Here is a 27050-nt window from a genome sequence, read left to right on the forward strand (position 1 = left end):
ATAGATATATATTTTGTACGATTTTATCTGTAAAAATGCATTTAATTGTTAACATGAACACAATAGTCAAACCCTATTAATTATTTTAACATTTTACCACATGGATAAGTCAAAACATTATGAAAGAAATATATTATAAATGAGTCGTTTCTATATATTCATTTTGTTCATTGCATTTCTCATCGCCAGTCTGTCTAGCGCATGTTCCCCGTCTACGGAAGTCGACGACCAAGTTGACAAACACCATCATTGCCGCAAATAACATCATACACCCTCCAAATACAATGACCCGTTCTCATTGCCATACGAATCGGATACAAAACCTATTGAAAACGAAAAGTCACTCTATATGTTCAGAAAATATATACATGTAGTATGTATTTCGTCACTTTAGTGCAGTGACTGGTTAACTCCTATTAAATTATATATAAAGTTAACCCATTACTGCACCTAGGTGACGATTTATATTACATGAACGGATTCTGTAAAATAGCCTTGTAGTGGAAAAGCGCTCCCTCTTGTTCATATCTGTTCTTACAATGGCATACCGATATTTGTATGGAGCGTTAGCCAATACCAGATAAGAAAAATGCCATTCTAGTACCATATCAGTATCAGTAGCAATAATTCTTAGTATTTGTAGGTCTCCTTTACAGTTTACAAAATTTTAAAATACACCAAAATTTATTCATCAACATTTGTGGTTACTAAACTAGTTACGAAATATTGTTAATGTGAATGAAATTCGTTACCAGCTAGTGGCATTCCAGCTGTGAGTGATATTCCTGTCGTCGCAGAAATCATTCCATATCCTATCGGGAGCTGCTTCTTTCCAAGATAGTAGGAAACAACGGCAGTAAACAATCCAAAATAGCCCCCTGAATTCAAAATAACATCTTTCAATATTTAGTCACTTTGCGAATATTTATTTACATATATTTAATGTATTTCAACACAAAGGCTAACAGCTTGTGTTTGTGAATCTGCTCAATTGTTTTGTATTAACATGCAAAAAAACAAATAAAGTTTTCCACATATATACTTGTAATAAAATGTTGCTGTTTCGACAAAGAAACCACATTAGCTTTGAAATAAAAGTGACAGATTTGAGCATGTTTATAGACTTAGTTTTTTTTTTCAAGTTAAAAAAGAAGTTAATTTTTAATCAGCTAGCGGTGACTAAATTTTCCCACACAATCAGTGCAGACCATGATCAGGTACCCGTTCGCCATTCAGTCAATTTATCATATTTTAAATATTCCTTAAAATTATTAATGGTCTTGTCAAAATTGGAAAATGAACACGTCCATTGAAGATATTAAGTGTGGTAAGGGATAAGCAGATATTCGATAATAAATTACTTGGTCACCTGTAATGTTTGTATTATTAGCTTCACTGACCATTATTATCTTTTTTATCGAATGGCATACACAGGTGAAGTTATTCAATTGTTTTTAAGAATTGTTGACTTAGATGTTGCAGATATCTAAATTAGCTCTCATACTTCCAGTTTTGATGTTCAAGACGAAAGTGAACCTTTCTGCATGATCAGGACGTAAATGAACCTGTCTCCAACTGGCTTTCATTTACAAGATACAAAGATGCTGAATACCTTAACAAATATCTCAAAACATTTACGTACCTGAAAAAAGTCCCACAAGTACCGACAATACCATAAATATATGCAACGACTTTGCCAAAATCATAGCAGTAGATGTAACACCATATCCAAGAAGTGAAATTCTAAAAATCCATACAACTTGATTGTTGAACTTTGATGCAAAAGCCCCACAAATAAGGCGCCCAAAAAGATTACCAACGCCTATAACAATGATGCAAACGGCTATTTCCTTACTGCTTAGTCCCTTTTTTTTCTTGCATTAAGTCGGGGAGAAATGTTGAAGGGCCAAACAAAGCCGCAGCGGCTATACCATTCGAAACGAAGAAGACCATGAACTTGACATTTTTCAAAATTCCTATCATAGCTTTTCTTACTTCAACATTATCACTATCGTCATCGTTGTTATTATTGTTAGAAGAAACGAATGAAGCAAAAAGGCCGGAAGAGCTTATACCGCCTAGAACAATAAATGTAATCTTCCAGTCGTACTGTTGAATACAGATCGTAAAATTAAAGGTGGTAAAATTAAGAGCCAATGGCGGAACCAGAATTTGCTATGGTTAGCGCTCGAGGGCACATTTTTACACTGAACTTACGAACTACAATAGTATTTGAGCAGTAGTGAATGATTCCAGCACCAAGTCCTGAAATGAAAATTTAGACTGCTTATACATTATACTTAAGGTTAATGTTTCAAAATGTTAATAATATAATTTGCAGAGAAGGGGCACACCATGTTATTTGCATTAAAGAAGAATGAAATGTTTCCAACAACCATTGCATTACATGCTGTAAACTGGCTTAGATTTCGGACTTACCACGGATATCACATTGTCTTATAACCTGTCATTGATATTCATGATTTAAGTTTGATAATGCATTTGTTCTTTAAATTCAAACCATTATTTTAAGACACGAGTCATTAGCATTGTCCTGTTAATTGAAGCAAAACAGATATACACTTAAAATGTCTATTGTGTTAGAATGTTTAACAAATAGCGATTGTTTGTTCAGTGTTTAAAAATGTTTTATATGTCAGGCCGACATTTATGTTTTGTGACATAATTGCCAGCTGTATACAAAGAAAATAGTTATTATTATAATTTATATTGACAGTTTTGTAGTTTAGTTGGTTTACAAGCATTTAGTAAATTTAAGTTAAGCCAGATCACAACTATGTCGCAAAAATTAACTTTAATGGACAATAGAGTGTCCACACTTGAAAGCAAATTACACGAATCGTCACGCAAAATCAATGATATAGAGACAAGCAGAAATTATGATGCGCAAATTTGTGATGAAATAAGTCAGAAACAAGCCAAAATAGATTCAAGCCTCCACGACCAACAGCGTACCAACTCCAATCTTTCGCGCGAATTTGATGAATTAAAATCCGAAAATAGCAGATTGTCCGATGAGCTTGTGGATCCTCAGTCTCGCTCAATGAGAGACAACTTAATGTTCTACAATTTTAAAGAGTTGTCGTCCCCTGAAGAGCGCAAGAATGAAAAATGTTTAGAGTTAATATATGACTTCTGTGTAAACAAATTAGGCATGCCTGATTTTCGACATAATGTAAAAATAGACCGTGCGCACCGTGTAGGCAGTTTCTCCGCCACTAAGACCAGACCTATTGTCGCCAAATTTAACTTTTTTCAAGATAAACTTTCTGTTAAACAGACCGCTTATTCCAAGCAAGAGGAAACTGGCATTAAAGTGGGCGACCAATATCCTAAGATAATACAAGAACGCAGAAGAAAACTCATTCCGCATCTTGTAAGTGCAAAGGAGCAGAATAAGAACGCTGTCCTAGCTTACGATAAACTTTTTATAAATGGCCAGCGCTTCATTCCACCATCAAACTAGGATAATGCCGAGAAGCAGCAAAATATTAAAGTGTTATCCTGGAACGTTCAAGGTATTATAAATAAGTTATCTGAAAGTGACTTCCTGAATTTAGTTAATGAATATGACGTGCTCTTGTTTACTGAAACCTGGCATTCTAGAATAACTAATATTCAAATAGATGGATATCATCACTTTTCATGTCCTAGACCTAAATCTAATAAAAAGGCTAAACGCTCTAGTGGCGGTATTATTATCTATTACAAAGATAAGTATATAAACAAAATTGAGCTTGTTTGTTTGAATATGAAAGGCATAGTATGGATTAAATTAAAGAAAGAATATTTTGGGACCGAAAATGACCAGTATTTATGTACTTGTTACATTCCGCCAAATGAATCTAATGTGTACAAACGTGCTTCCTCTGAATTATATCAATTTGACTTTTTCGAGCAATTAAACGCTGATATCATCAAGTATAAATATCGGGGTGACACATATTTGACAGGTGACCTGAATGCCAGGACAGGTCAAAGATTGGATTATGTTGAGAACATTAACCTCGACCGTTACATTGATATGCCGAATGAAGATGGATCTATACGAGCAATACCTGCACGCTTTTCTCGTGATAACACTGTGAACGCCTTCGGAAATAAACTGTTAGCCTTATGCAAAGAAAATGACCTTTTAATTTGTAACGGTCGCCTTGAACGAGGAGATTTTACTTGCTACAATGCCAGTCGGAATGTGAAAGGGGCTAGTGTTGTCGATTATTTGATAACTGACTATAGAAATTTTGCAAGTTTTTCAAATATGAATATATTGGAATTGACAGAATTTTCTGATCATTGCCCACTTGTATTTTCATTAGATTGTGAGCATATGATATTTTATCACACTGATTTATTAACTTATGATAAAATTGTGTGGACTGATACTGATCCAGATTTATTTCAATCTTTGTTGAACGATAAAAAATTATTATTGGATGAATTGTCGGTTAAATTAGCTTCGGATGAAATTGATATTGATATGTGTATAAATAACTTTACAGATATTGTATATGATATATCTTTTAAAATGAATGGTAAAACTTTTCACACTAAAAAGTCTAAAAAAGCAATTAAAAAAGTGCCATGGTTCGACAATAGTTGTAAACAGGCAAAAACATCTTTCTTGAAGAATAAAAGAATTTTCCATAATAATCCTTCTGAAGCAAATAGAGCTAACTTTTTGAATAGTAGGCGTATGTTTTGTAATGTAAAAAAGAAAGCAAAACGTAACTTTAATTACAAGGAAAAAGTTAAATTGTCTTCCATGAGTAAACATAGTCCAAGGAAATTTTGGAAGTATATAAATAAATTTAGAAATAAGGGTTCAACAAATGTATCTGATGTTAATATTTCTGATTTTGTAGACCATTTTAAGAATATCTCCAGCAATCAGCAGCCTTATTATTCTCAGGAAAATGAGCATAATAGTAGACCCGAACAGCTGTTTATTGATAAATTAGATTGCGCATTTACTGTAGAGGAAGTCTCTAAAACAATACGTTCTATGCAGAGACACAAGAGTGCTGATTATAGTAAAATTGTAGCAGATTTTTTTATTGATGCAAACACTTTTATAGCTCCATACCTTGTTGTATTTTTTAACAAAATATTTGATACTGGAATTTATCCAAGTGCCTGGTCTAAAGGTATTATTGTTCCGATACACAAAAAGGGGATATCTCTAATCCTTCCAATTATCGAGGAATCACCCTTGTCAATGTACTTGCTAAAATATTTTCACTTATTCTTCGAAATAAATTAAACATATGGTGTGAAGAGCAAAAAATGTTTAATGATTCTCAATTCGGTTTTAGAGACAATAGGTCTACAACAGATTGTGTATTTTTACTCCATTCTATTATTCAAAATATAGTCAATTGTAAATTGAAACTATATTGCGCATTCATCGACTACGAGAAAGCTTCCGATACTATTGTTAGAGATGCGTTATGGTTAAAGCTTTTGAAACTTGGTATAAGTTGTAAAATGTTAACTATGTTACAGTCGATATATGCATCTGTTACCTCTTGTGTAAAATTGTCATCTTCGATGCCTCTCTCTGATTTTTTCGACGTTACCCTTGGATTAAAACAAGGGGAACCACTCTCGCCGATTTTATTTATCCTTTTTGTAAATGATATATGTGACAACATTGATTATAACTCTCTTACTGACAATGATCTTAACCAGTTATCTATGTATATGTTGCTATTTGCTGATGACATAGCGCTCTTTACCACTGACCCGCACAGCTTACAAGCCCAGTTAGATGCAGTCTATAGTTATTCCATGAAATGGGGTTTAAAAATAAATGTCAATAAATCAAAAATATGTATATTTGAAAAACGTAAACAAAGACATCATTTTCAAAGGTTTATAAATGGTGAAATGCTTGAAGTTGTTGACCATTTTTGCTATTTAGGTGTAAATTTTACATACACTGATAATATGAAAACTGCTGCTATTACGCTGTCTGAACAAGCTTTGAAAGCATACAATTGTTTGTTAGGGTTATTCAGTAGAGTAAATTTAGATATAAAAACTAAAATGTCACTTTTTGATTCTATGGTGCTAGCAATTTTGTTATATAATGCAGAGGTTTGGGGTATTTATGATTGTAAAGAAATAGACAAAATTCATGTTAAATTTTGCAAGTATATACTTGGTGTACGTCAGCAAACACCGAATGTTGCTGTGTTTGGTGAGTTAGGAAGATTTCCTCTTTCTGTTATTTCTAAAGAAAGAACTCTTAAATTCTAGTAAAAAATTATGAAAAACCAGGACTCACCAATGTACAACATGTTTGTAGACCAGTGTAATCGAAATGTTGATTGTAATTGGGCAAGCAGTATAAAACGCTTGTTAGACAGCTTAGGTTGTAGTGATATTTGGCTTAACTTTAACTTAAATTTTAATTATATGCCAATGTTAAAGCAGCGTCTGCGAGACCAATATTTACAGAACTGGAATACTTCTATACAAAATATGCCCAAGCTTGATTATTACAGAAAATTTAAAACTTCTTTTTGTTATGAAAAATATCTTGATGTTTTAACAAATAATGTGTTAAGAAAAGACTTTGCTTGTTTCAGACTAGGCTCGCATAACTTAGAAATAGAAACTGGAAGATTTTTTAACATTGATAGAAACGATCGCAAATGTAAACTATGTACATGTATATATAACTCTATTGAATCAGAATACCACTTCCTTTTATGTTGTCCAATTTATACTGTTATAAGAACCAAATATTTAGGAAACATTTCATGGCCAACTATACAAAAATTTTCGACTATATTGTCCACTAATAACAAAAAGCTTATTCTTAAATGTGCTCACTATGTTCATAATGCATTTAAGTTGAGGCAACAGTCTCTGGAAGATGTAACTGCTTCTTAATTAGTTTCATTCTTGTACTCTTTTTGTTATATATTGTATGATGTAATGTTTGTAACTATTTAACTTTTGGCCATATTTGTCATGATACTCTGTGAATGGCCAAAGGTAATGTTTATTTGCCGATTTGCCAATAAAATGAAATGAAATGAAATATAATTTATATTGACAGTTTTGTAGTTTAGTTGGTTTACAAGCATTTAGCAAATTTAAGGTTACAATACTTTGGATTTCAATTTAACAAAATATGAATTATTTTAACTTACCACTGATAAGTCCATATGTTATATAAAGAGTAGTGATTGCGGAGGCAAAACTACTGGTTATCATTCCGACTACAAGAAGTAAAGTTCCCACAACTGTGAGCCAACGTTCTTGTACTTTTACAAGTATAGGACCTAATGGTAAACCTGAAATAGAAAGTGGCACATATATAGGACTTGATAATTAACCTGAAATAGGTATTGGCATAAGACCTTACGGTAAACCTGAAATAGGTATTGTTATACGACCTTAAGGTAAACCTGAAATAGGTAAAAGTATAAGACCTTACGGTAAACCTGAAATTGGTATTGGTATAAGACCTTACGGTTAACCTGAAATAGGCATTGGTATGTGTACGACCTTACGGTAAACCTGAAGATGTCATTTGTATAAGGCTTTACGGAAAACTTGAAACCAATATTGGTAAACTTGAAATAGATATTGGTACACCTCCTAATGGTAAACCTGAAATAGGTACTGAATATATTTTTCGTTGGGAGCTGCAATTTTACTACTTTTTTATTACCAAAGGTTGTATTAACTCAGTCGAGTTTAAATTGTCAACTTATCAAAATTTTAAATAAATAAATAAATAAATAAGTAAATAAATAAATAAATAATAAAAGAACTTACCAATGATTTGAGTTAATCCATTAAATATGGAGGCTATCCAGGCCGCTTCATAATGTGAAGTTTTAAAATCATTTCGTATTTCACTGTATAGAATACCAAACGTAATACTCATTCCAATTGAAAGAATATGACCAAAATGACTCCCCAATACAATAAATACTTTAATAATGGTGTCATTCATTCTTAGTTTAATAGTAGACATTAAAAAACTTTAAGTAAAAAGAACGTTCAGTCGCACTTTGGTAAATCATTCAAGTGTCTTTATATAGTCATTGTTACTTGTATAAATTAAATTTAAGGTCAAACTGTATGTGGCTTCCTGGCAAGTTTATTTTGAATAAACATCAGTGATCTTCATTGATGAACAAAAAAAAACTGTTTCACAAAAATATCACCATTGATTAAATTCACTTCTTAGTCATGAAATATCTGTGTATGTTGATATTTGTTGCATGAACATATCTCGCGACAAAGGAGACCTTAAAATAAAATAAAGTAGCGTGTATCGACTGTATGCGATGGTGATGATATAGTATGTTGATATATATAGTTTGAGTTTATCTGTCAATTAGGAATACATTATAACACATATTTTTGAAAATATTCGGTCACACTTCGGTTCTGTCCGTGTAGTATGGAGTATTATTATATAACTAATGTTTTGAGAAGTCACACTAGCTTGATGTTTAGGTCGTTGTCACATCTGCAATAGCACACATATAGCCTATATACGAGAGATCTGTGGATCCTCAGAAGCAACTTAAAAACAATGTTTAGTCTCGTTTGGTATTGTATTTTACGGAATTGAAATAACATTTATTGGTTTGAATCCGAATGAAATTTACATATTTATTCTTTAACAAAGTTATTTCAAAAGACACTATAAGACTTTAACCAAAATAAGTGCAAAACATAATTGATTAACAAAACGCACAAAGTGAAAAACAATCATAGGTCCAATAATGTTGAAAATATAACAATGTTGATAATTCATGCAAGGCATACATACGCGACCAAAGGTGCTAGTCGCATTCATTAATCTTGTTATGCATGTAATATAATATCAATATATTAGAAAAATAAAATAGATTTTTTTATTGTCTATAACAATATCAATATGAATGTACTGAGTACCAAAATCAAAATTGTATTTTCTATTTTAATATTTTTAATATATTGATATTATATTACATAAATAACAAGATTAAAAACATATTTTAGGTCAAATCTATGCGACTAGCACACGTAGGACATTTAGAAACATAGTTGTATTGCGCTATCACGATTAAATTTAATCTCTTACTTGTTGCGTAAATCTCGCGAAATTTACCGAACATTTATCGAAGATTAATATACATTGTGCATTAACCGTATAATCAGGTTAATAAAATCATCAAACCTTTTACTTTCGTTTTCATCGGCACGGACTAAACGTCGGCTGAATGTATTTATTGCCATCTCGGTACAGTCATAAAACAGAAAATGTGCATGAATATCGTTTTCTTTTTATGCCCCCCCTTCAAGGGAGAGGAAGTGTTACACGAGGAATGAAGTTCTTATGATAACTTGTCAAGGAGTTCTTGTAATAACTGTCACGGAGTTCGACGGAAAACTATTGTATATACTGCAAAACACTCGTCAGAATGGTAATTTTCATCGTTAAAAAGTGAGTTTTAGGTGCTCAATAAAACTTTAATGATTAAGTATACCGAAACTGTTCAGGTTACATGTTACATGGCAAATTTCCAGTGTAACTGGTGGTGGAAGACATCAGGTGCACCCATGCATTATTTCAGGCACAAATGGGCACCTGAGTAGAACCATCGACCTCCCGTACGCTAGGCCAGGTAGATTCCTTACATGAAAGAACCAAACCAAAAGTCCCTGGCAGGTTTTGAATGCACGACAAGTTTAACAACAATTACTGGACCACGAAGGCCCATCTGCAGTTCTGTTGCAGACCTAAAAGGTATAAATAATTGTTACAAATTAAACACTTCAACTGATTTGCATTGTCCTGACCATTGCTAAAATAAGAACAACAAGATCAACAAGGAAGGGCGGCATTCAATGAACGCATCCTCAATAGAGGACCACCGGCAAGGAGCCTTGTAGGACACCAGACAAGACCAGGCACTGTAAAGGTAATTTAACATGAAAATTTATTAAATTAGATAACTAAGTCATGTTTAATGGAATAAAAGCAAATATCAAAACAAAAAATAAATAAACCGCAGTGAAAAATATGCCGGACTACTTTCTTCTAAATTCAGTCAATTCACAAACTTTAAAGGGAAATCTTTCAAATTGTATTATCAAAAAGAAAAATGTATATAATACATGTAAACAGAAAATTCAAGTTTTTTTCTTGTGGTATGAAAATTACCGCCACTCATGAAATATTTATTTTCATACCACTCGATGAAAATAAATCCTGTTTTTATAGAAAAACATTGAATATCCTCTATTTATTATTTTTTAATAATGAATTAATTCAAAGGATTTTAGATTTTTGACGTAATCACACGCTGGAAGCCATGTTTTATGCAAACTAATTTGTCATAACATAGCCAAACGTAAGCAAGTGGCAACTAAAATTGTATTTTGCCTTCTACAAAAATACTAAATCATTGTAATTTTACTAACGGCTAAGCAGCATCAGAAGAAAAGACGATTCAACTATGTGGGCAGTGAATAAGTTCGGAAACTTGAACTGAACACCGACAATTTAGCTTTTAAGAATTAAAATTATAACATTTAATGTGTATCAAGCATCATAGTCACGGAATTATTATTTAATGCTAATAGTCCATCTATTTTGTACACAGTTAAATGCGGTTTTGTTGGGTTTTTTTTGTTGTTTTTTTTTTGGACGAATCGCTATCCATCTGGAATATTGTTGCGAGCCGCTTCTGATGAATTTATCTTTGGTAGCGCTCAATCATGGGACTCGCTGATGAAAATCAAATGTTATTAAACGGACAATATGCGATCACATATATGTGTTGAGCCGGCAGGTGGATGATGGCTTTTATATGACAATATTTGCTGTTCGACGTAGATCTAGCTCTCTTTAAAACGGGGAAACTTTATTATACTTTCTAAGATGAGGGCCGTACACGTACTTATAGGTGAACGCTCATATGCTGTTTAAGACGGACGCATGGACGGACATAGATAATCACAATATCCCTATAGCTCGATGCTGATAGGGTGACAACGCATTAAAATAAAGATAGGACTTGTTTATACAATTGAATGGTTTATATTAATATAATAAATAAATACGCTTTCAAGTTTTCTATAATTTTATTTTCCGAGCGCCTCAACAATATTTCTTAAGCAAAATTATGCAGTAAATCTAAGCGACAGAATACGAATCTCAAATTCAATCACGAAATATTATTAAACGTTCATAAAATCTCTGTGTGTGGGGAGGTGTCGGCGACGGAATGAATGAAATATTTTAAGAAAAAAATAGACAGCTACTGAATTATATAAATCTAGACAAAATAATGATACTTAGATCTTAAAACTATATTTTAAGTTTAAATCTTTACTAAAGATAAAAATAATCAGCGTTTTATATAAAGTTTAACTTGAAGCTTACTTGAAAGAATTGCCGCTGATTCTCGAACAGACAAAATACAAATGATAAGTTCTAAATATGAAACAATTACTTTTATTATTTAAGGAATTTAATAAACATTTTTTAATAAATTTTAAACCAAATTTACCAAAGTATGAAGCTCTGAATTTATTATTATGTGATCGATGAAATTATACAGAAACTGAATGTATTTCTTGTTTGCTAGTTGCGGAGTGTCGTTCCTACATCAAAACAACGCTTAAATACGCAAAATTTCCCACAGTATCAAACACTGTAGGAACTTATGGGAGAAATACTCGAAAGGAGTTTTATCGGATCCCACACCTCCCACACTAAAGGTAATTTCAATAAAACAGCATAAAATAATATTTAACATACGTAATAAATAATTTTAAAACATTAATAATACAAAATTTATTTATGTAACACAACAAGGTAGCGGGAAACGTGTGGTGCCAAAAGACTTATATTGATGAATAAAAATTATAAAATCATAATATCTGCATATTGTCTCTCATTTGAGAAGCTGAAAAATAACCTAGACACTACTGCAATATGAAAAAGTTCAATTATATAGAAGACAAAAACTTCTGTTCCTAAAAATTAGTGTTGTATTAATGCGGTGGCATAGCATTTTTTCTCAAATGTAATCTTGTTAAAAAGATTTGTTTAATGTGAATATCTTTGATTTGATTATTGAATACACGCATTAAGTTATATACAGAAGTCAGCCTAAAAAACAACAGGAACTGTAACTTTCAGATTATAATATAGGATTTGACATTAAGAAGGGCGTTTCTAATTGAAAATAGCTCCATCGTTTTACAAGTATGTATTGATTTGTATTTAACAAACATAGTGACTATAGTCCCTATTTTATTTGTAACTAAAACTTTATTGTAACAATTTTTAAAGTTATTTTCATAATAAAATCACTATGTGATAAAACACTTGTCCTTCACAATAAAAAACCAACATAAAAACTATGTTTAGGAATATCAATTTTGAAAGTATTGTTGACCAAACTAATTTATTTTTAAAGTATAAATTTCTTTTATTTAAAAATTCAATAGCAGAGTCAAATTTAAAATGTCAGTGTCAGTAAGATTAACTGTCGTTTAGGCAATTTTTTTATACTGATATCATGCTGTTTAACTAAAATTACCGTCATATCAATGACCGTTCATACATAGATCACGGAATTTATCCATTTGGAAGTGAGGGACGCTCCGCCAATTTAACATTTACTTTTACAATTCATCTATATTCTGTGTTTTATGAATTAATGTCTTCAGATAATAGGAAAACCATATTAAATCTTGAAAAATTCGTAATAAATATTTTATCTTTACGTATAGATACTCTTGATTTATAAATGTCTTCTGATTGTAAAAATTATTATTGTACATATGTTTAATAATGTTTGTATTTATATCACATGTATTGTTTTTGCCATAATGATATATTTGTTTATGGCCAAAGACAAATGTTTTTGCTGAATGTCAATAAACTTTGAACTTTTTATTGTGAATAAGCAAGTTATTAATGAAACCTAAGTTTCTTTTCCCGACGCAATGATTTCTAATAAATTTAAAAGTGTTCACGAATTTAATAATCAGCCCACATGCCGATGAAGCGATAAAATTCAGTTATATGTAAACCATAGATATTCCAGTTTTTTGTCTGTCGCGTCTTACCAAAATCGCCATAATTATTGCATTAAATGATGAAACGGCATTGTTTTAATGTTTTAATAGTTGTAGGGAGTCATCTTGCTCATGTTGTCTCTATAGGTATGGCTGTATCATTTGGTATTTTATACAGTGAAATTAAAACAGAATTGAAAACATCGCATGCTGAAACTGCCTGGATTTTTTCACTTTTTAACGGTCTACTTGGACTGACTGGTAAAGTCTTTTTTGTTTTGTTAATTACGTGTACAATCTTTTTTTACATATGCTTTCAAAATGCTAAGTACCTAAGCGAATGAATTTTTTGTTTATAATTCAATAATTGTTGTAGAAGGACATCGTTTGTAGGCTTCATAACCTTCTATTTTGTTTAGTTTTGCGTGTTTTTATTATAAAAACAAAAACAAACAAAAAACAACCAGCCGACATTTTATGAAATGAAATAATTCTGGCAAAATTACTACATAATAATCTATTTCACAAAGTTTATCAACTTCCAAAGTTTCGAAGGGTTGAACTTCTATTTATCAAGGAGTCTGCTGTTTATTTTCTAAATCACATATCAATCCTCTTTTTTTCTTACATTATGTTAGGTACATAACATAGTTAAAGAGAAAAGTATTTTATGGAATGGTACCAAATAATGACATATTCGTTGATGTTTCTAAGTTCAAACTTGATACATTTTTCATGTAAATATGCTGATTTCTGTGAAAGTCGGTGCTACAAAATATCAAGGTAGAGCCATACACGAAAAGGCTTATTTAAACTGAACCTATTGTCATTCATGCTGTGCGTTCTTTAGTTTCATTTTGACTAAAACGTTTGGCGCGTGCAGTACTTAACGAGAAACGATATACAGTAAAGTTGAAACTTTTAACGTTTTGTTTCTTTAATATCTCAAATTAACAATCACGCATACCATCAAGATAGAAAGTCTTAAAACAATTACATAAAAAATTAATAGTTTAAAATCGTTACTTGTAGATTATAATCATTATATTCACTATTTTATGCAGTGAAATACATTCAGATGTTTTTATTTTTATTTTTGGCATTATCAGATTGATGTACTTTACATCTAACCAGTACGTATAATATTATGTAGTATTAGATAGATATAAACATAATTCAATCTAGTAATATATAGATCAGATAAATGATAAAGGTTGACAAACATTATTCATTTCTTTTTGTTTCTTTGCAAATGGGTTAGCAAAGTTACTTGATTTCAATCATAGGTTTGCCATCAGGATTTTTACTACACAAGACAAATGAAAGATGGCTGGCGGTTATTGGAACCCTTTTCCTCATCGCTGGAATGATATCAAGCAGTTTTGCTTCCAAGATCAGCACGCTATATATTACATATGGTGTCATAAGTGGTTTGTTTCATTGCTTATAGTAGTAAGATAAACATATTATAATTATTTATTTGCGGTTAACTGTACATGTCTGAGAGAGCCAATTCTAAATTGTATTATTTTTTCCTGTAACACAAAGTAAAAGACAATTATATTTTTAACTTTTTTCAATATTTCATTGCAATGGGTAAAGTGTAGAGAGAAAACTCATTCTAATATGTGACACATACATAGAATTTATCTTGAGGGAAAATAGATCTACTATTTTTTGTAAAAAAAAAAAGAAAAAAAAAATGTTCGAATACGCGGTTTCTCTTAACGAAACAAATACTGATTATTTCCTATAAACATTTTATGTCTGTCTTACTCACTAGAATGGGCGGACTTTTCACTTAATGCTATTGAAAACAATAAAATATTAAAAGATTAAGTCCAACATAATGACATAAAGTCTAGTGGTAAAGGCATCGTGCACAACATTGTGTGACATCATTTTTCAAATGTCCGTGTATGATTTAATGAAAATATTTTAGTAAATGAAGTTTAATGAAAGGTTTTCTTCTTCTTTGATTTGTTTTTATTTTGTTATTATGATGATCATTTCATTTTTTGTTTTTTAAAATTTCTTAAACAATTGTATTTTGTAATATGTTTGAGTTGGATGGATACTGCAAATATGTGTCGATCTTTCTAATAAATTTACATACATGTACTTAAATATATTTTGAGGTAAAGGACTTTAAGTGGCATAATAACTCCTAAATGATTAAGAAGAAACGCTGGTCGTCGTATAACTTTGGGCGTCATTTAAATACCTTTTTCATTTATGGTACTGGACCTACTTTATAATTTTTCATATACTCCATTATTAAACATAAGTTATTTTTTATTTCAGTACATTGATATGAATTGTGTATGTCTCCCATTAATTCCATCATACAGGTTTAAATGTGTTCATCTGAATGTATGATTTCATCAAATGGTGCAATTAAAAATCTTTTCCCTTTACGATATCACATTATTTCAATCATTGAATAATAAAGATTCTAATTTTTGGACCAATTTAAACCCAGCTGCAAATATATATAGAAAAGAGATTTGTCTTAATTAATATAAACGTACTTGAACCAATTTAAACCCAACTACAAACATTATATTAATTATTTAAAATGAAATAAGAAGTTTTCAAAGTTTTAAACAAATAGATTACTCTCAGTTGTTCATCACAAACCACAACTGTTATCAAGAAAACTTTTTCTTTTTTCCAGGAGTTGGCGCTGGTATAGTACATTATTGTGCCAATACCATAGTTGTCCGACATTTTAGCTCAAAATGGTGTCCACTAGCAATAACTATAGCTAATTCTGGTTCAGCTGTAAGCTCTCTGATATTTCCACCTGTATTGTCAGCGAGTATCCAAAGTTACGGCTGGAAAACAACATTTCTGTTGCTGAGTGGAACATCAGCCGTTGGTTTGTTTAGTGCTGCATCTTATGTAGCACCGGACAAAGACATTGATAGAAGCACACCGTGATGGTAAGTTCATCGCACTTCTTCTTAACGTTTTTCATCATACATGTATAATGATTACACAATAGTATTTTTTATCACGATTACAATTATATTGATTTTACAATTATATTGATTGATCAATATTTAAAAATGTAATTGATCAAATTACGATTACTCTTAAAATGTAATTGATAACATTCGATTATATTTGGTTGCTTTCAAAGTAGTGCATATTAGATTAAAACAAAATACATTGTATACAGTCATTTATTTAGATTGGATTTACACACAATCAGGGTGGTGATAGTTATAGTACACGTGTAATCTTATTTTATCTAGTCAAGCTTGATATTTTAGTTTCATTTTATTATCAGTAACTTTAAAATTATTTTGTCATTAAATCTACAACGCTAAGGGTAAATATTTTTTTCTGCAATTCTAAACAGTCGCTCTGCTGGAGTAAAATAGCATGCAGAGTTTGCCTTTCCGTTCGTCTTTGTTAAGTGTAGTTTCAAGCTCATTTTTCAAGCAATTGTCATCTCGATACGAGCGGCACAAACATAACCATTTTTGCAATGAACACATTTATATATACCAGCGACAGTTAGGATATGACTTTAATGAACTTGCATATACGCCATACATCTGCAGCATTCAACAGCCTTTCTCTTGGGACTCAGTAGTACATGTATGTAGATTGTTGTCTATTATACGCATTAATATTATTGAATTGTCTATAAAAAAATTTAAACTACATTTAATATCCTCTCCTTTTAATTGGGAAAATGGTATGTATCCGTAGACATGTGTTTGAGTTTCCGAATGATTTGCTACGCTTATATAAGATATTGTTTTATGTTCTTATTATGTAATCTAAACACAATGTTTATGAAAAAAGGATATTTTCTTAACGTATTAAACTATGAACAAGTACTAATGTGACAACAAATTTTGACAATCCGTTTAGTAATAATAATAATAACTGTACAGTAATGTTTTCCAGAACAAAACTATGCTCAAAGTTATTGAGAGATTTGTCATGATGTGGTTAAACTGGTATTTCTTTATAACTAATTGATACATCATGTGATTTTTTTTCTGCTCATAGTTCCTTTACCTGATATATGTATATCAATCTAAATTATTGAAATTTTCTCAGCCTGACCATCTACATGTAGTTGGTAAAAAGGTCAAAACTATCGGTTTGGACTTACTTGAGTTGAAATATCGAAATGTTGATGCTCATTGCCAATCATTCATGTCTCAATGATTACTTCTGAATAGAATAAACACTGTGTTTTATTATTTTGTGGTCATTTTATATAGAGTACAAAGATGATCCGAAAATGCACACAGAACCATTGAAAGTTAAGAAGATGGCAATAGAAGTTTTAAAAAACTGCAAATTCATGGTGTTCTTCATCTCAAGTTTCACTGCGTTCACGGTTATTTTTGTCCCTTCAACATTTCTACCTGACATTATGCGACACGCTCGTCGTTCTAGGCAAGAAATATCCGCATGCGTGATGGTTATGGGATTTGGAAACTTGTTAGGTCGTCTAATTAGTGGAGCCATTGCAACTAGATTCAACCAGCATGTTCCTTGGATACATGGCCTAACGCTTTTAGGACTTGCCTCTTCGACTATACTGCTTGCAATTTCGAAATCTCTTATATCATTGATAGTATTGTCGCTGCTGTTAGGACTGTTCTCAGGTAAATTATTTTATGACGGTTGTTTCGTTGTATATTCTTTCTTAGTTTACTGACATCCATATTCAATCTGTTTTACTTCAAAATCATTATAAGTATCTTTTACAACAAGTGTTTATTGTTTCACATGTTTAGATTATACATGGACGTATTATTGTACATTGAACAATTCTGCTTCAGGTGGATTTTTTGGCCTTTATACAGCCGTAGTGGCACATTACCTGGATAGATCTCATATTCCAGTCGGATTGGGATTGACCATTGCAGCTAATGGGATATCTTCAACCACGGGAATGCCTCTAGCAGGTAAGGCTTGTACATAATTTACTTTATGATTATCAGGCAGTCATATGAATATGTTATGCTTTGTTTGTTTTTTAACAAATTTTAGCTGAAGTCATATATTTTTTATCATTACTTAATCCAATACAAAGATAATACCTGGTGTAAACTGTGTGTTATATTACATATATTAAAACATTACTTTTGCATATAAAAGTAGTTTTTGAATCGCTTAAATTGTTAAAACAAAGATAGATAAGCAATATTTACATATGCATTGACCTGTAGATAACATTGGCTAGGAAACTATTTAAATGTAGATAGACTAGATACACAAGTTTGGTATACAGCTTAAGGTTATTGCAAATATTTTGGTCATATACGGTGAAAGAAAACTGTTTTAACTTTCAACAAATACTGTCATTTATGGTTTCTAGTATAACATTAATGTCAAATGACGTTTTGTTTTAAGGTTTCGTGTCAGATTTGTACGATGGAGACGATGGCGCGTTCGTTTTTGGTGGTTGCGTGATGTTTTTTGCTGCACTGATTCTGTCTGTCAACGTTATCAAGGAATTCTTCTCCAAAAATGGTGTTTCCACAGAATACGAAATTAAAATAACAAGCTTTTAGTTACCTGCCGTTAACGAGAAACAAAGTGAAATGAACTTATTTTGATGTAGAAATACAAAATGCATTAGCTGTGAGATTACAATTTTTCAGCGTCTTAATGACACCCTGTTTGGCCCTTCTTCGTCAACATAATCCATAAGTTATATAAATTTGTGTTACGCAAATCGTTGTTTATGTGTATTCTAGTTAGAAGATTAGATAGACATTCAGCATGTGCTGAAGCATGTATTGTTAAATGCGCCATTACATGTACATACTGCAATTGCTAATTTAGGATTTTGTACTTATTTAGACGTTCATTTCTTTATCCTTGTAATTATAGAATATACAGTAATATTATTTTTTTAACTTCTTATCCCGGTGTTGTCTTGAATGGCCCTAGAAAATATTGTACCATTATTTATTTAAAATACCTTATCTCTCCATATTTGGAGGTTATCCTAGTGTAAATTGACAAATATAAGCCTTCTATATTTATGACGACAAGTGTTGATCATGTTACCATACCAGAAACAAACAGATTGATTCTTAGAATATTTATGATGATAATCGATGATTGAGTTACCTAAACACAACAATTGCAGGCCTCTTGTCCAGAATTTATGAAGGTAACCATTGACAGGGTAACTATACTAAAATCAGACTGATACACATTCTAGCCGAAACAGATTTATAGTAATAAATTATGACAACAAATGAGACCTAATTTCTCATAAAAACTCAATTATAAAATCAAGCTTTAACCAGGTGCATTGCGAAAACTACAACAACATTATAAAGCAGTGGCTATAGGTTCTATTGAAACTGCAAAAAAACATTATCGCGATAAACCCTTTATATGGTGGCTGATTTGTGCCATTTGTGTTTTCGTCCCGCGACACCGCCAAGCAAAAAGTCGAGAATTAACAAGTTAAAATGGCGGGGTCGCGGAGCGAAAACACGCTAATAAGCGGGGGCGCGCGGCGAAAATTAATAAAAAAACTTCGCCCCGCGAGGGCGCGGAGCGAGAATTAAGAAATAAAACCGCGGGGGCGCGGTGCGAAGTTTAATGAAATAAATCTTCGCCCCGCGCCCCCGCTTATTAGCGTGTTTTCGTCCCGCGACCCCGCAGAGCAAAAAGTCGAGAATTTACAAGTTTAAATGGCGGGGTCGCGGGCGAAAACACGCTAATTAGCGGGGGCGCGCGGCGAAGTTTAACAAATAAAACTTTGCCCCGCGAGGGCGCGAAGCGAGAATTAAAAAATAAAACGGCAGGGGCCCGGGGCGAGGTTTAATAAAATAAAACTTCGCCCCGCGCCCCCGCTAATTAGCGTGTTTTCGTCCCGCGACCCCGCCAAGCGAAAAGTCGAGAATTAACAAATTAAAATGGCTGGGGCGCGGGGCGAAAACACGAATGGCACAAATCAGCCACCATACCTTTATGATAAATAAATAATGAAAAAGTTAATAGTACTTCTGCCGTCAATGAACGCTTTAGTGTCAACATGGTATTAAAATGAGAGAGTATGGGCGATTTAGCTTCTTTGATTACTGATACCATCTATATATTTTTCAACGTTCATTCTTAACCTGCATTTTTTATTGAACTTTATACAATAGAGAAAAAAGATCCCCAAAAACGGCAAAATTTAAAACTTGATGTTGTATAGTGTCTTGTGTAAAAATTTCTTTTTAACATTTAACACCGTTGCTAATGTTTCTGTATTACTAAATACATTGTTTATTATTTTAAAGTGTTGAGATTTTTGCCATTTTCAAATACCTCGTGTTATTTCGGTCAACCGTACCAAATACGTCTTTTAAGTTTGAAAACATTCATTTGACCACCTTACAAAACCCCAAAGTCATGTTTGTATTCTAAATGGATCTATATCCATTTTTAAAAACTTTTTCTTACTACCAAGTAACGTTACAGTATATTTGTATTTATAAACAAATTATATTTGGTAGATTATTTTTCAAGTACCGATGCCAGCAATAATTTTGTTCTGCTAGAATTTCTGTCAATGAAAACCCTCTATATTGTCGTGTTTTTTGTTGTTGTTTTTTTTTTCATTTTGGAAGCTATTCAATAATACATCTTGGTTCATTATTTATATAAAAAATGATGCTCTTGAATGTGTATTAGGTGTTGTTATGGATTTATAAAATCAAACATCTATCGTTTTGGTTCATTTTGATATTTCATTAAAAACACTTTCGAATAATAATATAAGCTAAAATATAAGACTGGCCCTGATCAGTTATCTTTAGATTTTCAGGGGCCATAATTATCCTCGTTTGAATATAGGTAATAAATGTTTCAAGAATCAAGAAAGATGTTTTTTGTAAGATACAAATACTTACAGGAAACTGTAATTAACAATTTAATTGCATGACCTCATTTATTTTAAGATGGATCTTGTGTTATGGTTGAATTATAACAGTTTATAAATGCTTTACATTAATAGTACGATATAGAACCGCATAGTGACGTAATAAAGTGAATAATAATGAGGACAGATAAAGCTTGACACTTCGTATGTTGGTATTCATCCGTAGCTGTTCTACAGAAATTAGAAACATTATCCTGTCGCTATCGCTCCCGTCGAAGTTTCTTATTTCTGTACGGATGTACACAAACATATACATGGGTCTTACCAGCTACTGGTATTCCTGTGACAATAGCTATTCCATTAGCTGCATTTATCATTCCAAATCCAAAAGGACTTTGAGATTTGTTTAGATAATGGACAATAACTGCAGTATGTAGGCCAAAGTACCCCCCTACAACGGAAAAAAAAGATGCAAATGAACATAGAAATATACAAAGTATTCAAATAAAATATATTACATTATAATTGATATATTTCTCAAACTCTGAATTATCTTACAGTTTGTTTGACTTTCTTTGAACTGCATACGAAAAAAACAGTTTCATCTTTTATGAAAAGTAAAATTTAATCGATTTACCCGAGAACAATCCAAACAGCACCGATAAAAGAATCACTAATATAAGCGACTGTTCGATGATAATCGATAAAGTCTATGCAGCAAGTCCAAGAAGTGAAAAGCTATGGATCCAGCGCACATGTTTATTGAATTTACATGCAATTGCTCCACTTATTAGACGACCAATTAAGTTTCCAAAGCCCATTATAATGACACAAAATGATATTTCTTTCGGGGAATATCTTGCATATCGCATAAAATCAGGAAGAAATGTTGAAGGAACGATGAGGACTGTGAACGTAATGAGACTAGAGAGGAAGAACAACATGAATTTTCGATTTTTGATAACCTGCAGAATGTCCTTTCTTGTATTTATAGGGTCTGCTCTACCTTTTGGCTGGACCGTGGTATCTTGAAAAGAATCAGAATAATTAACATAAATTATAGCCTATAATACGATATTTTCAAGTAGACGATATTCATAAACAAAGACAAAAAAAATCATAAATGTGTTAAATATAAATACCTCTAAATGAAATTCTGGGGAAAAAATCTGATATTTGTAGCCCGTAACATAATTTTAAGCATTTGAACATCATTTAATTTTTTGGTAAATGTAATAATTGATACTGTTTATAGAAATGAAACGTTTAATTATAATTATTTCGCAAATTTTGAGCATATTGTATAAACAAATGGTGCACAACAAAATGACACTATTGAAATTGGTATGACAGAATATGTTTTTGTCTTGATCAAAACCAAAACGTTCACCAGGAAAACACGAAAATGAAGAAATTGTCGTGCTTTCTTTTATAGATTTGAAAGGTATGAAACTAACCGTCATTGGATTTATCTTCGGCTTGATGTATTTCCGTGTCACTTTGATGTGGTGCAAAACATGCAGCACTGAACAAACCAAAGGCTGATGTTCCACTTAGCAACAGAAATGTTGTTTTCCATCCGTAACTTTGGATATACTCTGTCAATACAGGTGGAAATACCAGAGAGCTTACAGCTGATGTTTGAACATTGAATAACCGCTTTAAGGGGAGTTCTATTCATTGAAATATCAATACAGAAATGAGCCGCGTCACGACAAAACCAACATAATGGGTTTGCGACCAGCAGGGATCCAGACCAGCCTGCGCATCCGCGCAGTCTGATCAGAATCCATGCTGTTCGCTTACAAACGCTATAACAAGTAGAGAAACTGATAGCGAACAGCATGGATCCTGATCAGACTGCGCGGATGCGCAGGCTGGTTTGGATCCATGCTGGTCGCAAACCCATTATGTTGGTTTTGTCGTGACGCGGCTCATATAATCTTATCATTACATGTAACACTTTAAATTAAAACAACTTCCGTTATTATATCTGTTGGACTACAGTTTTAAATTAGTTTTTTTTTCTGCATTGTTTTTTTTATCAATAATTTAGACATATAAAACGGGCAAATTAAATTAATAATAATAATAATAATAATAATAATAATAATAATAGACAAAGTTATCGGGTATAACTTTGATATCATAGTATTCTTGTACTTAAGAAATAACTATTGATTGAAATACGCCTGATTGTGTTATGAATTGAGTTTGATATGGGTTACCTGTTTAATAAAAGTAATATGACTAATGATAAGACTTAAAATTTTCACACGAAGTGTCTTAAAATCGGAAGCATACGAGTATATAACTGATGTGCATTCATGTAGAGTATCAATGCAAAGCTTTGATCATGATGTTGAATTTTAAGTAACATCAGCACCTTAAAGGTCATATGGCGACGTGCTCGCACTTAACCTCAGATGCCCCTTCATGCATTATTAAATGAGCGTATATCTATTACAGAAGTACGCGAAGGAATTAGGCGTTTAAAGCGTAACAAAGCTTCATGTCCAGCTGACAATTTACTAAATGAATATTTTTTAAATGCAGCTGACATTTTAGACGGGCATTTAGCGGATTTATATAACATTGTTTTTGATTCAGGTGTCTTTCCAGAGAAATGGACCGAAGGTTTCATTATACCGCTACATAAAAAAGGTGATGTGAATAACGTCAATAATTATCGTGGTATAACGTTATTGAGTAATCTCGGTAAATTGTTTACGGGGATTTTAGATGCGCGAGTCGTTAAGTGGTGTGAGAGTCAAAATAAATTACCAGATGCGCAATTCGGTTTTAGAAAAAATCATAGTACCGTAGATGCAATCTTTGTACTGCAGAATTTAATAGAGCAAAGCCTGAACGACAAAAAACGTCTGTATTGTGCTTTCGTTGATCTGAAAAAAGCATTTGATTCGGTGAACCGTGACGCGTTGTGGTTTAAACTGTACAAAAAAGGATTAAATGGTAAAATTTTAACAATGTTTAGAAACATGTACAATATTGTAAAGTCTAGTATAAAATTTAATAATGAATTTTCTGATTTTGTTGAAATCGCGGTGGACTTACGTCAGGGGCAGACAAATTCGCCGACATTTTTTTCCTTATTTATTGAAGACATCGAATCGTTTTTGCAGCAAGATAAAACAACTGGCCTAATGTTACCTTTGGTTACTTTGTATCTAAATAAAAGATTACAAATCCAAATAGGCTTGGGTTCACATATACATTTATTAATAGTTCACTGTGTTATTATGTTGATAAACAAATAAATATAAATAATCACTGTATCACTCTTAAAATGTCTCAAACCATTATATCACTGTTCCTGCACTCTGTTTCACATTACACTATCACAGTCAACTAGAGTACCTAGTTAACAAGTCCAGCACACTGAAAACATACAAAATGTCACTAAATGCCTATTCACTTAATGTCTCATCTTTGCAGGGTTATCTCCCTCTAATTCACAATATATAATGTTAAAAACACATTAAATCATAATGATCAATAGTTCATATTTGATACTTATTATTAAGTGGTTCTAGTGGCTTTTTATTAACCCTTAACAATAATATCAAGTTACATTAAAATATATTACAGTTACATTACATACATACAATAAATGGTCAGTTAAAAGTTACAGCAATAACTTACACATAATAATAACACAATTATAATATATAATGATGACTTACCAATTTGTGAAATTGTATGCTCTAAACAATATCAAACCATCTAATTAACTCTACTCCAATCAACAAACACTTCATTCACACAGTGACTGGGTGCTGCAAATTATCAAATAAAGAATGCATATTATTAAGAACAATGTGCATGACAGAAAGAGTTAAGTGAAGTTAAAAAGGAATGCTATTTCTGAACCATCTCAATTCTTTACTAAATTCTAAATACATGAAAATCATGAATTTACTTCTCAAATAAATATACACTGTTTACATGAAATACAGAAGTTATTGCCGAACAATAAACTTTAAAATACCATAATACTTATTCCAAATCCTTAAAACAAATAAAACAAATCATAAGCACAACTATTCTCTATTGAAAATACTTTTCAACTCCCGCAAAATCATCAAACTAAACACATTTGGAGGGAAATACAAAGCATCTGATTGGTTAAAAATACAATTAAAAATAATAATCCAAGGGAAGTAACTGGAATCAACCCAACTGTATTTAAAGCACGAAAAGACGACCCTGTTACACTAACCATTAATGAAATTTGTCTTGTAATTTTGTTATTTGCAGATGATATGGTAATATGTGGCGATTCTGTAGACGATTTACAATCGAGACTGAATTCTTTACGCGAATATTGTGAAAAATGGGGGTTAGAGGTAAACAGTGCAAAAACCAAAATTGTTGTTTTTAGGAAACGAGGGCCAGTTAAAAGAAATGAACATTTCATTTATAATGATGAACAGTTAGAAATTGTTGATGATTTCAATTATTTGGGAATAACGTTGAATTACACTGGTACTTTCGCTTTAAATATAAAATGTCTAAAAGGCAAAGCACTTAGGGCGTTGCACACATTGTTAAATAATATCAAAAGATATAACATTCGTCCGGATATTTCATTGCAACTTTTTGATGCATTCGTAGGATCGATATTAAATTATGGTTGTCCTATTTGGGGGTTTACTAAGTCTTGTGAATTAGAACGTATTCATCTACAGTTTTGCAAAACAATCCTTGGTGTAAAACAATCGACAAGTAACGCAGCTATATATGCAGAATTGGGTCGCTATCCTTTATATGTATTTCGTTTTGTACATATTATTAAATACTGGGTCAAGATTATCAATACGGATAATATGCTATTAAAATCAGTTTATGCACATTCATTGACGCAGTATTATAATGGTAGAAAGAATTGGGTTTTCCATGTTAAAAAACTGCTTGATGATTATGATTTTAGCTCTGTTTTTGTAAATCATGAAAACATAAATTTCAAATTATTTGTAAATTTGTTCAAGAAAACAGTAACGGATTGTGCCTTATAAAAACTATTTGGAGATATTGAGAAAAATGAAATACTGAAATCCTTGTACATACATTTAAAACCGAGCTTTGGTATATCGGATTACTTGATTAAAATAAATTCGTTTAAAATACGTAGTAGCATAACTAGATTGCGCGTGTCGTCGCATAATTTATTTATGGAATCTCTTAGACATGGGCGTAGTCGAAAACCAAGAAATGAAAGATTATGTTATTTCTGCGGTAATGACATAGAAGATGAATTTCATTTTATAATCACATGCAAAAAATATTCTGACCTGAGAAACAAATTCATACCAAAATATTATGTGAAAAATCCGAGCATGTACAAATTTATTGATTTATTAAGTTCTAAAAAGAAAAAAGTCTTGTTAAATTTGGGAAATTTTATAGCACAAGCATTTGAACGCAGGGAATTAAATCAACCGAATCTTCAGACATAATTATAAAAATGTTATCTTGTTAGTAATATTACTTTATTTCTTTTCATTCTCCATGTTTTGTTAATGCAGTCCAAAGATGTAGTTTTATCATTGTTTGACACTTTGCTACTAAATAATGTTAACTTTGATGATTACGTGATGTTTAATTATATTTGAATGTATGTATTTTGTGACCATGTGCATTTTGTACACGTCTTATATGAATAAACTAACATTATTTCAGGCATGTTTGCCCAAAGTCCTGTTCTATTGGAACGGTAAAGGGTAAGTGGTTTGAAGTCAGCGCCCTTAACCACTCATACAAGACGGTTACCACTTAAATTTTAATTACATTTTGAATGTGTTTTTTTAAACATTTCCATTCTAGTATTATAATGAAAATTGAGCCACGTCACGACAAAACCAACAAAGTGCGTTTGCCACCAGCATGGATCCAGACCAGCCTGCGCATCCGCGCAGTCTGATCAGGATCCATGCTGTTCCCTTACTAACTCTATTACAAGTAGAGAAACTGATAGCAAACAGCTTGGATTCTGATCAGACTGCGCGGATGCGCAGGCTGGTCTGGATCCATGCTGGTTGCAAACGCACTATGTTGGTTTTGTCGTGACGCGGCTCAAATTTAATTTATTCAATAA

General features: G+C 31.9%; 1 protein-coding gene and 1 long non-coding RNA gene across 2 annotated transcripts; both read right to left on the minus strand.

Annotated features, from left to right (window-relative positions):
- Positions 1-8366, minus strand: LOC132733861 (monocarboxylate transporter 14-like). The gene is made up of 5 exons (XM_060720583.1): positions 7816-8366; positions 7185-7328; positions 2218-2265; positions 753-878; positions 1-323 (listed from the first exon to the last, which is right to left on the minus strand). The coding sequence occupies exons 1-5, from the start codon at positions 8015-8017 to the stop codon at positions 265-267; spliced, it is 579 nt and encodes a 192-aa protein (XP_060576566.1). The 5' UTR covers positions 8018-8366; the 3' UTR covers positions 1-264.
- Positions 8367-23572: 15206 nt separating this feature from the next.
- On the minus strand, positions 23573-25054 carry LOC132733867 (uncharacterized). The gene is made up of 3 exons (XR_009626233.1): positions 24945-25054; positions 24640-24732; positions 23573-24334 (listed from the first exon to the last, which is right to left on the minus strand). It is a non-coding gene; the product is annotated as an uncharacterized LOC132733867 (long non-coding RNA).
- Positions 25055-27050: the final 1996 nt, after the last annotated feature.

The sequence above is a fragment of the Ruditapes philippinarum genome, unplaced genomic scaffold, assembly GCF_026571515.1.
Source record: "Ruditapes philippinarum isolate M1 unplaced genomic scaffold, ASM2657151v2 ctg1319_1_1_1_1, whole genome shotgun sequence".
NCBI classification, from domain to species: domain Eukaryota; kingdom Metazoa; phylum Mollusca; class Bivalvia; order Venerida; family Veneridae; genus Ruditapes; species Ruditapes philippinarum.